Source organism: Gopherus evgoodei, unplaced genomic scaffold (assembly GCF_007399415.2).
Source record: "Gopherus evgoodei ecotype Sinaloan lineage unplaced genomic scaffold, rGopEvg1_v1.p scaffold_32_arrow_ctg1, whole genome shotgun sequence".
NCBI classification, from domain to species: domain Eukaryota; kingdom Metazoa; phylum Chordata; order Testudines; family Testudinidae; genus Gopherus; species Gopherus evgoodei.
In genome coordinates, this window is record NW_022059994.1 from 4481445 (window position 1) to 4494352 (window position 12908).

The 12908-nt window shown below is 57.2% G+C and overlaps 1 protein-coding gene across 2 annotated transcripts; it reads right to left on the reverse strand.

Moving 5' to 3' along the window:
- Positions 1 to 495: 495 nt before the first annotated feature.
- On the reverse strand, positions 496 to 11084 carry GNL1 (G protein nucleolar 1 (putative)). Of its 2 annotated transcripts, none has more exons than XM_030543718.1 (12): positions 10879 to 11084; positions 8442 to 8610; positions 7225 to 7361; positions 6721 to 6872; positions 6444 to 6515; positions 5292 to 5490; positions 4639 to 4734; positions 3873 to 4067; positions 3208 to 3386; positions 2719 to 2881; positions 2423 to 2563; positions 496 to 949 (listed from the first exon to the last, which is right to left on the reverse strand). In XM_030543718.1, the coding sequence occupies exons 1-12, from the start codon at positions 10949 to 10951 to the stop codon at positions 648 to 650; spliced, it is 1878 nt and encodes a 625-aa protein (XP_030399578.1). In that variant the 5' UTR covers positions 10952 to 11084; the 3' UTR covers positions 496 to 647. The 2 variants fall into 2 exon arrangements, with proteins under 2 accessions (XP_030399578.1, XP_030399579.1); XM_030543719.1 differs by lacking the exon at positions 496 to 949 and adding an exon at positions 1799 to 2059 and having other exon boundaries at positions 10879 to 11083.
- Between the last annotated feature and the right edge of the window lie 1824 nt (positions 11085 to 12908).

The window sequence follows — 12908 nt, forward strand, 5'->3', positions numbered from 1 at the left end:
GGATGCCCTGAGGCGATCGGAAGAAACGCCTGGAAAAATTAACAGCTGAACGGATCCAGCGCGTGGGCTGCAATACTGAGTTATCCTTTGCTCTCTACTTCCATGAGCAGTATGGGTGAGACTATTGTGACAGGGAGTTCCACAGGAAAATGGGGAGCAGGATGCTTTTGCAGCCAACCAAAGTTTGAAGACTAAAAGGACCACGTCTTTCTGATAGATAGAAATGATCCAAAATGAACAGGCCCAAGCAGAGATCACTGCTCTAAGCCAGGGCAGCAAGGATCAGGCTGGGATATTCAGCTGCGTGGACTCATGGATCTGATCAGGGAAGGCGGGATAACAGGCTAGGTGAGCCCACGGGTCTTATCGGAGGAGGCAGGAGACTAGGCTAGATGAGCCCATTGGTGTGATGCAGCAGGGAGGTGGAGATCCAAGGATAGATGGAGCAATGGCTGGGGAAGGAGACCAGTGTCTCAGGCAATGGCGGAGACAGGGTCTGGAAATAAACATCACCTTTATTCATATACAGAGGCTATAGAGCATTGGAATGAACATGGAGAATGGGGGGGCGGAGCTCAGCCAAGGCAGGGGGCGGAGCCTGTAGCCAGCCCCCCCCCTTTTCTCAATCTGTCCAGCAGGGGGAGCCACTAACACTCATCCTCCCCCAGCAAAGCAAACAAGTTCTGGCTTGAGAATTTCCCCTTCAGCACCCTCCTGGGTGGGGCTTGGGCTGGGGTGCTGCTTCCTCCCCCACTGGAGGCTGCTGGCTCTTCCTCCTCCTCCTCCTCTTCCTCATCGGCATCACGGTCCTTCTCCTCATCCTCCTCCTCCCCAGAGCTGGAGATCTCCTCTTCCTCCTCCTCCTCCTCTGAACTGCGCCGGCTGTGCTTGCGGTGAGCCTCCTGCAGGGCGGCGATCTCTGCTGTCTCGGGATGGTGCTCCCACATAGCTGCAGGGACAGACGGACAGTCAGGGGTGAGCTGTAAGGGACACCACCATGCTCTAACCACTAGACCCCACTCCTCTCCCGGAGCCAGGACTAGAACACAGGGGTCCTGACTCCCAGCCCCCCCGGCTCTAACCCATGAGACCCCCACTCCCCTCCCATAGAACCCAGGTGTCCTGGCACCCAGACCCTCCACTGTAACCACTAGACCGCACAATCATCTGCAAAAAAATTTTGATTTTTCAACCTAATTCAATAGAAAGAAAAAAAAAAGCAAACTATCAGAATTTCCTGCATAATGGTAATTCTGATTTTCACTCATCTCTTAGATTTTCTATATGCGCGCACACACACACTGACCGTTAACACGCGAGTACCTGAACTGTAACATATTTATACAGCACACTTTTGTGGCGAGAACGAAGAAAGCAGTCACTGTTAATTACTGATTATCATCTGTAAACTTATTTTGAATTCAAAGCAGCAGAGACTCGTTAGCAATGAGTAACTATTGATGGGCCATCAGCAACTTTATGAACTGATCCTAAAATACTCCTTGGGGAAAACATTGCTCGCTAACTTCATTAACGGATTCTCATGCCAACATCCTCTCACCTGACCTCCTGCATAACACAGGGCTGGTCTACAGTACGGGGGGAAATCGATCTTAGATACGCAACTTCAGCTACGTGAATAACGTAGCTGAAGTCGAATATCTAAGATCGGATTACTCACCCGTCCTCACTGCGCGGGATCGATGTCCATGGCTCCCCCTGTTGATTCCGCAACTCCATTGGGATTAGTGGAGTTCCGGAATCGATATAAGTGCGCTCGGGGATCGATATATCGTGTCTAGATGAGACACGATATATCGATCCCTGAGCAATCGATTTTAACCCGCCGATACGGTGGGTAGTCTAGACGTAGCCACAGGCCCTGCTTTAAGCCGTGTGAACCAGAGCAGCCCTTTTAAAACATCCAAGGTTGATTTAAAAGCTGCCCGTGACCCACCACAGCTCTTGGTAAATTGCCCCCCTGGCCCTCGCTGCTCAAAACGTACGCCTTTCCACTCTGAATCTGTCTGGCGTCAACTTCCAGCCGTTGGATCTTGCTCTAAAATAGCAACAGCATCAATAATCGCCGCGGTGGAGAAAGAAGGATTTTAGAATTATGAATAAGTTGGATATCAGGACAAACGAGCCTTAAAAACTCAGCCTTTCGCTCAGGGGCTGAGATTAAAATTCTGTCAGAGGATGGTGCTGAGTCACTGGGGTGAATTCCCAGCCATTCCTGCCTTTCCCTGAGGGGGGGCAAGCGGAGTAGAAAAATCACTAGCCCAACACGACTTGCCACTGGCTACTCCCCCTCCCGTGGCCATTATAGGCAACCTTCCATTGGATCGCCCAGACTCCCAGAGGGATGCTGGGTAAATACCCACGATGCCCTGGGAGGGCAGTCCCCTCCCCAGCCCAGTACCTTTCTGAGTGGAGTAGCCGGGAGGCCGCATACAGAGGCAGAGGCGCCCATCCACTGCCAGCCGCAGGATGCTGTTGGCAGCTCGGTACACGTCGTTACGAGCCACTTTGGCTGTCTTGTAACCGCGCTTCTCGGCCCAGGCTGGGGAAAGAGGGTGAGATGGGGTTAGCAGGGACCACAGCGCCCCCTAGTGCCACCCTGGTGCCAGCATGGACTGCCAGGGGAGAACGCCCCCTACTAAGCCCCTGCCCAGCTCCCTGCAGCATGGCGCCCCCTAGCGCTCAGACCCCGTTCACCTTCACAGATGTCCCAGGCGCACCACCTGGTCTCGGGCTTGCCCTCCTCGGTATTGGGGTGGCGCAGCTTAAGCAGGGCTTGGATGGGGATGCGGCTGGCCAGGTATCCCACGGCGTTGTAGGGCTCCTGGATCTGGGCGATGGGGTAGATGCCAGACAGGATCTGCAAGGAGAGACAGGAAGCAGCGCTCAGCTAGGGCAGGGAGACTAGGTGTAATGCCAGCATTCGCCAGCATGGGGAAGGTGTCTCACTGCTGCCATGACCAGGGATTTGGCATAAGTTATCCCAATATTACACGGGGGAAATTTATGTACAGGGAGGGGAAGAGAATGGAACTCAGGAGTCCTGGCTCCCAGCCCCTCTCCTCCAACCACGAGATCCCACTCCCATCCCAGAGCTGGGGATAGAATCCTGGGGTCCTGACTCCAAGCCCCCACCCCCGCTCCAACCGCTAGACTCTCCCCCCCAAGCTGGCTGTGGGGCGGTACCTGTAGCTCCCTGTGCACCAGGGAGGGGAAGATGAGGCCGGGGCAGTCGCACAGGCGCACGGTGGGCGTCAGGAAGTAGGTCTGGAAGTACTTGGTGTGGCCGGGCGTCCGGGACACACTCACCACTTTGTGCCCCACCAGCCCATTCATCAGCGACGATTTGCCCACATTGGGGAACCCTAGGGGAGGGAGCGGAGTCATAATGTGGACGGAGCCCCCCAAGCTGCCACCCAGAAAAAGCCACCCCCCCAAGGTCCTCCCCAATTCCGATCCAGCCCCCATCCCCTCTTTTGTCCCCAAACCACCAGCCACCCCCACTGCACGTCCCCTTCACCCCACCCGCCTGCAAGACATCCTGTGTCTCCCCTTCGTGCACTGCCCCCCAGCCAAGCACCCCTCTCCACATCCTGCACCACCCCTTCCCTCAAACCCCCTTCCACAGCAGCCACCCCCCCATTTTCCCACCTGCCCGGACACTGTCCCCCTCAGATGCCTCTTTAAAAACCCCATGGAGATCCCTTGTCCTCCACCCAGACACCCCTCCCCCTGCACCCTTTATCCAACTCCTCCAGCTACCACCCCCCCAATCCTCAGCAGTCCAAAGGGGCCCCAAGCCACAGATCAGGAGTATGAAGCCTTCCCCCTTCCAGTGGGGGCGCTCTCACCCACACAGCCCACGGTCAGAACGCCGTCCTTGTAGAGCTCCTGGGAAGGAACCCCGACATCCATGGCCACGTCAGTCTGGTGTTCCACTAGCACAGCCGTCCCTTCGTTGTCCTCCTCCTCGTCCGAATCCTCGGCGGGCAGGTGGGCACTGGCCGCGTCCCGCTCAATCTTCTCCTTCCAGCTGCTCAGGTCCACTGGAGAGGGCAAAAGGGTCAAAGAGAGTCCAACCAATGACTCCGTAGCAGGGCTGGGCAAGTGTGCAGGAAGCTAAGCAGGGTCTGCTCTGCTCAATGCGTGGATGGGAGATGGCTCTGGGGGCGCCGTGCTGCAGGGGGCAGGCTCTCCCCTAGCAGTCATTGCTGACCCCCATGTGGCACCAGTAGAAGCTGTGGAGCAGGGTAGGGGATAAGACAGTTCTGAGTAGGGGGATGTTATAAATGGTCCAACCAATTCCAGGACTCATGGAGAGAACCCTGGTGTGCTGGCCAAATTCCAAGTCAACGCCTTCCTTTTCTGTCTGCCTAAAATACCCCATGCAGTCCCCCTCACATAGGGGGGTCACCATCCCTTCCCAAGCTCCAGTGCTGTGCGGCTGTTCCCCAGCTGCCCTACCCCAGAGGTGGCTGCATCTCAGCACCGGGTGAGCGATCCTTACAACCCAGAAAGACCTTCGGGACCCCGTGCGGCGAACGGCACCCTGTATCAGAGCAATGGATTAGGGACTCCCCCTCCCCCAGACTGAATGGGAAGCTGTGGAGCCCTCACCTTTCCCTGCAGTGATGGTCTCGCAAGCGTGGAGCAGCTGCTCTGGTCCCATGGCCGTGCTCCTGCCCTTCCTCCGCTTCCGCCGCTTCTTAAACACTGACGCACGAACAGGGAGAAGCCAGAGGTGAGACTAGGGGCCAGGACTCCTGGGTTCTATCCCTGGCTGGGGGAGGGGAGTGGGGGTCTAGTGGTTAGAGCAGGGGGACTGGGAGGCAGGACTTCTGTCTTCTATATCCAGCTCTACGAGGGGAGTGAGGTACAGAAATGGGGGGTGGAAGTCAGAACTCCTGGGTTCTATCCCCCATTCCCAGCTCAGTACTAAAGTTTTCCAGTGTCACATCCCAATATCAAGGCACTAATTCATCTGTAGCCAGATCAGAGCCAGCGCCCCCTACAGGGGGAAGGCCCAGAGTCATATTCCCCAAACTCTGAGCCAGCCAGACCCCCCGGCTCTGTAGCTGAATCAGACCTGGCGCCCCCAGGCGGGGAACGGCCCTGGGTCCCATCCCCTGAGCCATCCAGTCCCCTGCCCTGGGGCTGAATCAGACCTGGCATCCCCTAGTGGGGAAAGGCCCCAGGTCCCATCACCTGAGGCAGCCACTCCCTGCCCCTGGGGCCAGATCGGAGCCAGCATCCCTGAGCAGAGGCGTTACCTGTGCTGGGATCCTGGCTTTGCTGGGGGTAGGAGGTGAAGCAGACGACGTGCACCTGGGGGAAGTGGGTCTGGAAGTAATGCTTCCAGGCCACCACCAGCGCCGGCGGCGCCAGGTCAATCTTGTTCAGCACCAGGATCAGGTTCTTCCTCATCTCTTTGGTCACAAAGTCATACAGTGCAGGGGAGAAGTTAATGACCTGAGGGGGGAGACGGGGACGGCTGAGCCAAGGGAGTCAGCTCCAGTAGGTTAGAGAGGCGGGGCTGGGAGTCAGGACTCCTGGGTTCTATCTTCAGCTCTGGTAGGGCAGTGGTGTGTAGTGGGTTAGAGCCGGGGGGGGGGGGTGAGAGAGGAGATGGGAACCAGGACTCCTGGGTTCTATCCCCAGCTCTGGGAGGGGAGTGGTGTGTAATGGGTTAGAGCCAGGGGGGCAGGAGAGGAGATGGGAACGCGGACTCCTGGGTTCTGTGCCCAGCTCTGGGAGGGGAGTGGGGTCTAGCGGTTAGAGCAGAGGGTGGAGGAAGCCAGGACTCCTGAGTTTTGTCCCCTGCTCTGGGGCAGGGGGGCCAGGACTGAGAGTCAGGATGTCTGGATTCTGTCCCCAGCTCTGGAAGGGGAGTGATGTGTAGTGGGTTAGATCGGGGGGGGCGGGGGAAGCCAGGACTTCTGGGTTCTGTGCCCAGCTCTGGGAGGTTGTAGTGGTCATCAGTGGTCACCGCCCCACCCATGCCGCCCCCTTCAATCTGGTTACTTTCAGGAGCTGGGATGGCAGCAGCTTCAAGCCAGGACACCGGCAGTTAGGAGAGGGAAACAGAGATCACGCAAGGGCTTCATGGACTTGGGGAAGGGAGCGGTATCCTGGTGTGATACCCTGTAATGCTGAGAAGCGGGAAGGGACCCAATGACCCACAAGGTCACGTCCAGCTGCCAAGAGAGAAGGGAGACTTTAGGGCTCCCCCCACAATTTGTAAGGGCCCCGCAAGAGCCCCTGGGGCTCCAATCTCCTGTGTGGGCCGCCTTGGGACAGGGCTCCTGAACTACACCCATGGCAGGACCCTGGAGGACAGGAGTGAGGCTCTCCAACTCCCCCACTCCCCACAAGCTGTCCCTGCCCCATTGCCCTGGGATCGCAGGCAGGGGAGGGGCCTTTACCGGATGACGGACGTCTGTGATCAGCAGGATGATGTCTGACATCTCCAGCACCCGCCACAGCTGACGCCAGGTCTGCAAGGCAAGCGGAGAGGGGAAAGCCCCTGAGCCAGTCAGTCCCCTTATCCTGGGGCTGGAGCAGAGCTGGGGTCCCCTAGAGGGGAAAGGTCCCATGTCCCATTTCCCGCCTCCCTGAGCCAGCCAGTCCCTGGCCCTGGCCCTAGGGCTGGATCGGCGCCAGCATCCCCCAGAGGGGAAAGGCCCCGTGTCCCCTGCTCACCTCCAGGTTATGCTCGAAGTAGCTGAGCTGGCTGGGCTGGTAGGTGCTGTAGATTCCCTCCAGATAGTCCCGGAAACACTTCTCCTCCCGCACCAGCAGCTGCTCCTTGCTCATCTGGTAGCTCCAGGAGGGGCGCTTGGGGAAATCCAGCACTGGGGCAGGGGGGAGAAAGAGAAGTGGTCAGTACGGAGGGATCCCAATCTTGAGAAGCTGTGAAAGGGCCATCCAGAAACCTGAGCGGAAGGGAGCCGTTCCCCGGGACCTGGGATTCCATAACCCACCCATACATGGTCCTCAGCCAATGTTCCCCACCCCCGCCACAACCCGCTGTGCCCACAAGTCAGCCAGATCCAAGTTCCTCAGAAAGCATGCGGGGGGCGGGGGAGGGCAGCCTGGGGAACTCCCCACCACAGGATGTTTGCACAGACGGAGCCAGGAGAAAAATTCAGGACGGTCCTGGCCCCTCCAGGCGACGGACTCTCCCCACTGCAGCCCCTTGCTCACCGGAGCCGGATCTGTAGACATCCTGTATGTCCAGCTCCTTCTCGCTCTCCGGGACAGGCTCCAGGATCTTCTCCTGAGCCACTTTCTTGCGCCGCTCCAGCTCCTCCCGGCTCTCGCGCTCAATGTGAAGCCGGTACCTGGCAGCAGGGGGAAGTTACAGAGCATCAGGCCAGCTGGGAGACCCGGGGGCAGATATCCTAGTTGTCCCAACTCTCCTCCCCAACAGGGGCTCCCAGCGCTGCCAAGATGCCAATCAGGTCTCCCACCTGCATCTGGACCCAAGCCAACTCTGCTTAGCTTCAGATCTGATGAGAGGTGTCTTAGGCCAGTTGGTCTCACTGGCTTGATCTAATGCTAGCCGGGGGAGAATGGCACATGGAGACATTCCTCTCTAGGAGGCGCCGGCTCCCATCTGATTCCAGTGTAGGGGAACTGGCAGGCTCAGGGGAGAATGAGACACGGGGCCTTTCCCTAGGGGGCACCGGCTCCGATCTGATCATTCCGGTCTGAGTGTAACGCATTGTGGGGTCTCAGCCCAGCCCCCACCCCACACCCCAGCACTGACCAGGCCCTACGCTGGCAGCCTCATCAGGGAAACTGAGGGCTGAACCGGCCACAGAGCCCCAGCTCCCCCCTGCCCCCTAGGGGCAGATCCCCGCAGGGGTAGGGCTGAGGCCCATGAGCAGGGGTGCTATGTGTGTTGGGGGGGTGCTCTCCCTGACTCAGCAGGGAGATCCCTGATGCAGCCCCCTCTTCCCAGCTGATCTGCCATGGTTGGACTTGTTGCATAGGGCCCTTGGTGGGCCACGAACCTCCTTCGGTACAGCAGGATCCGGGCCTTGAACACCAGGATAAGAAAAAAGGCCAAGGTAAACCGCTATCCCCCTCCACTATAACCCCCCATCCAGCAGCAAGGCTAGACCTGCCCAGGAGGGGGCTGACCTCAGAGCCAACCCTGGAGCGCCAGGTCGCCCCAAATTCATCCCGCTGCAGCTATCAACAGGGGTAACAGAGCAAGGAGGTGGGGGGAAGCCAGGACTCCTGGATTCTATTTCCAGCTCTGGGAGGGGAATGGGGTCTAAGGGAGCAGGATCTAGTGGTTAGAGCAAAGGAGCTGGGAATCAGGACCCTTGGGTTCTACACTTGATTCTGCCACATACACTCTGCATGAACCAGCTCTGTGCCTCAGTTTCCCCCCAATCACCGCCCCTCATTACCTATTGGGGTCATAGCTGCGATCCCCCAGCCTGCGGACTGCTGGCTGTTGATTGAGTTTCCGGACCTGCAGGGACAGGGACTCGCTGTCCGACGTGTCTGTGTGGTCCTCCCGCCGCTCATGGCTGCCACTCCGGCTGTTGGAGCTCGACCTCACGCCATCAGGCAGACCTGGACCACAGAGAGGGCGGAGTCAGGGACCTTTCTCCACTAGGAGGCGCTGACTGCGAGCCGGCCCAAAGCAGCGTAATGCACCTCCACAGATCAAGACCCCAAGGTCAGACTCAGCTCTGAAATGCAGCCCTGCAGGGCCCGTGATGCTGCGTCAGGGCTGCTCAGAGTCAGGGACGCTTGCAGCGTGTCGACTGTCTGCGGCAACAGAGGTGGGGGCTTGATCCAGTCTCCCTCCCACCAGAGACTCCATCCCCCTCAGAGTCTGCAGAGGGGATGGCATCATTCCTCATGAAATGGGAGGAGAGTCTAGTGGGTTAGAGCAGGGTGGGGGCTGGGAGCCCGGACTCCTGGGTTCTGCCTCAGCTCTGCCACAGCGTGACTCTGGGCAGGCGCTGGAGTTAAGCAAAGGATCGCTGCAGGCAGGAATTTCTGAGGCACTCCGAGCGGATGTCAGCAGCACAGCAAGGGTCACTCAGGAGCTGAACGAAGGTGGGGTGAGGAGATTAATGTGGCCAGGGTGGGGCCCCTTATCGGCCGCTCCCAATCTGTTTGTGAGGCAGGGCTCAGAGCTGAGGAACGCTGACTCGCAGCCTGCCTCAGCGTCAACAGTCAGGACTCCCTAGCGCAGGGCAACACCATCCACCATTCACCCACCCTGGGTCAGAGGCAAGCACAGGGCCTGGCACAGTGTGGGGAGCCCCCTATACTGCTCCCTACAGCACAGCGCCCCCTAGCACTGCACTCCACTCCAGTGGCAACAGCAGCTGGCAATACCTTAGAATCATAGAATACCAGGGTTGGAAGGGACCTCAGGAGGTCATCTAGTCCAACCCCCTGCTCAAAGCAGGACCAATCCCCCAAGCAGATTCTTGCCCTAGATCCCAAAATGGCCCCCTCAAGGACTGAACTCATAACCCTGGGTTTAGCAGGCCAATGGTCAAACCACTAAGCTATCCCTCTCCCACCACAGCTGCCCTTCTGAAGAGATGGCCTGGCCACACTGACCCATGGCCCCCCTTGTGAAGACCTTGGAGGGTGCCAGGGCTGGCGCTGCATGCCAGGGGCAAGCTCTTTGGCAAGGTGCAGATGAGAGTCCTGCACATTGTGCTCTCGACTGGCAACCAGCTGAATTCTGGGTAACTGGACTTTAACACAGCTCCTTTTTGCCTGGGAACTGCTTTGGTTTATTGTCTAGGTGCTCAAAGTCCAATGGTGCCTCTCAGTTTGGGAATATAGGGACTTTCCCCTCTAGGGATGCCAGCTCTGATCCAGCCCCAGTTGATATCACTTTAACACAGCCTGTTCTCTATTTTATAGCTCTCATGGAGCTTTTTGCCTAGCAATTTCCCTTGTTTACTGCCTCCAGTGCTTTAAGAACAGGCACCAGGCTGCATGCGCGCTCTCTCTCCAGGGGGCTGAGCTTGGGAGGGAGCAGTGGGGGAGAATGGGACATGCCCAGAGCAGGGCTTGCAGCTCCGGGACTGGCTACCCCCAGATGTCAAGCTGAACTGGGGGCTTGCTAGATTGGTGCCTGATTGCCACAGCACAGCACTGGGGGAGAGCACCCAATTGTTTTGCTCGGAGAGAGGGCCTTTGTGCCCAGGGAGGTTGTCCAAATTTCTACAGAGCGCTGGGATACTCCAAGGTCTCTCACCTGCCTAACTCCCCCACATTAAATCCCCCACCACCACCATGCTCCAGGGGCCCCAGGCAATTTCAAGTGCCAGGATTGGGTCAGCCCCCAGATGTTGAGGTGGGAAGGAAAGGTCAGTGCCCAGATATTTTGGGATGAGAAGGAGGGTCCCCCAATACTGTGGTCAGGAGACTTATTTTTTGTAAGGAAAATTTTCACTCCCCAGCTGTTGGCAACGGGGGGGGGGGGGAGAGAATGGGTCAGTCTCCAAATACTGGGAAGGGGTTTGGTGCCCAGATGTTAGTGGAGGCAGGGGAGGGGGTTGGTGCCCAGATGTTAGTGGAGGCAGGGGAGGGGGTTTGATGCCCAGATGTTAGTTGGGGGAGAGGGAAGGTCAATGCCCAGATGTTGGTGGTCGTGGGGGAGGGGGTCGGTGTCGAGATGCTTGTGGAGGGAGGGAGAAGGTCAGTGCCCAGATGTTGGGGCGGGGGTCAGTGCCCAGATGTGGGGCGGTGGGAGGGTCAGTGCCCAGATGTGAGGGGGTGGGTGGAGGAGGGGTCGGTGTCCAGATGTTGGCGGGGGAGGGATCGGTGCCCAGATGTTGGTGGCCGTGGCCGTGGCCTCCTCCTCACCCCGTTTCCGTTCCCTCTTGTCCTGCAGCTGCTTCTTCTTCTGCTTAGCGCTAAACGGCCTCTTGCGGGGCATGTCCCGGCCCGGCCGCCGTCCCGCAGCACCGGGAGGGAAGCGGGAAGAACCACTCTGCAGGCCCGAGGGGGAGAGGCGTGGAGCAAACCACTGCGACTGGAAGAAACCACTGAGACGGGGGGGAGAGGAATAGTGGATAAACCACTGAGGAAGGGGGGAATAAACCACTTGGAGGGTGGGACAGAATAAACCACCGAGAGCCGTGGTTGTGGGGGAACAACCCGCTCGGCAACTGCGAGAAACCACTGAAAGGGGAAGAAGAAACCATATAGATCCCAATAGAGCGGGGAGGAAGAATAAACCATTACAAGATATGGGGAGGCAGAATGAGAAGGAGAGGAACTATGAAGAACAGATTAGTCTGGTTTTAAACCATTTAGCTGGGGGGATACAAGAGTGGCAGGAGGCTGGGCTAAACCATGCAGCTCTGGGGACAGTGAGACTGGGTTGTACCATTAGAGGAGAAACTCTGGGCTCTACCATTTTTGTTAAAGGCGGGTTCAGTGGGCTGAATTATTTACAGGGCAGAGATGTGGCTGAACCATTCTGTTGCTGGGGGTGGGGATGCTAGGATTGGGTTGAACCATTTTGAAATGGGGGGAGTTAACCCATCCCATCCCTTCCCATTTAGGCTCAGGATGAGGAAACATGGAGACAATGATAAATCTTTCAGTCTAGGTGTATGGGAGCATCTGGGCTGAACTACTCAAGCTAAGAGAACAGGAGAGAGAGTGGACTAGAGATGGAACCCAGAAATCCTGGCATCTGACTCCTAGTCTCCCAGCTCTAACACACTAAACTTCACTGCCCTCCCAGAACTGGGGCAGAACCCAGGAGTCCCGATTCCCAGCCCCTCACCACCTCCTCTGAACCCACTGGTCATGTCAAACTTTATGTTATGTACAAGTTTTTCTCTTGTTAATTGATAGATGATAACTACAACCTAAGTAGATTTGTCTATCCTGATTCTGTAACAGCTGAACAGCACATCAGTTTCTTTGGGGCTCTGGGAACATTTAATGTCCAAATCAGACCATTTTTCCCCAACAGAAGTTGGTCCAATACTATATATATTACTTTGTCTCATGATTCAACTGGTTAGTTTTGTGAAGAGAGAGTAGAATACTTCACATGTTTGACCAGGACTCCTGGATTCTATTCCCAGGATCATCCCAGCCCTGCCAGAATGATGGCACATGCAAGGTCATGCCACACTGGGTGGGAGGACAGACCATTTTTAGGAGCATGCTCTCTCATTCCTGCTGGTATGACAGTGCCTGCGAGGTCATGCCACATGCAGGGAGGGTGGTGTGCTCTTTAAGAGCCCGAGGGGGTGGAATTGCATTCCCCCATCCGACACCAGATAAAACCACATCTCTTTTTGTCCCCATACTGGATGAGGGACGAACCATTCAAAAAGATGCCTGCCCAGGCATGTGGCCTCCCTGGGATAGAGTTCCTCTGGGCAGCGTCCAGGGGTGGCGGGTGTTGTCAGGGGGTCCTCTGCTTGGCATCCTTCCTCTGGATCCCTGATGTTCAACCTTTGGCTCTTATTCCTGTCCCTGTTGCTCCCCTAGTGCTTGCTACAAAGCTGCGCTTTTGTGTTTCCTCCCCCTAAACCAGTGGTTCTCAAACTATTGTACTGGTGACCCCTTTTCACATAGCAAGCCTCTGAGTGTGACCCCCCCATTATAAATAAAAACACTTGTTTATATATTTAACACCATTATAAATGCTGGAGGAAAAGCGGAGTTGGGGGTGCAGGCTGACAGCTCGTGACTCCCCATGTAATAACCTTGCGATCCCCTGAGGGGTCCTGACCTCCAGTTTGAGAACCCCTGCACTAAACCACCTGTCCCAGCCCAGCAGCCGCAGACAGCACAGCAAGGACCGAACGCAGGAGTCCTGGCTCCCAGTGCGGGGAACAGATGGAGGTAGCACAGTGGCATTTCCTTCG

Coding starts and splice junctions, on each gene's coding strand:
- GNL1 (XM_030543718.1), bottom strand. CDS start 10,951: ATGCCCCGCAAGAGGCCGTTTAGCGCTAAGCAGAAGAAGAAGCAGCTG. Junction 6,873..7,224: donor TGTCTACAGATCCGGCTCCG/GTGAGCAAGGGG, acceptor CCCCTGCCCCAG/TGCTGGATTTCCCCAAGCGC. Junction 2,564..2,718: donor CGCCTGGGACATCTGTGAAG/GTGAACGGGGTC, acceptor CTCTTTCCCCAG/CCTGGGCCGAGAAGCGCGGT.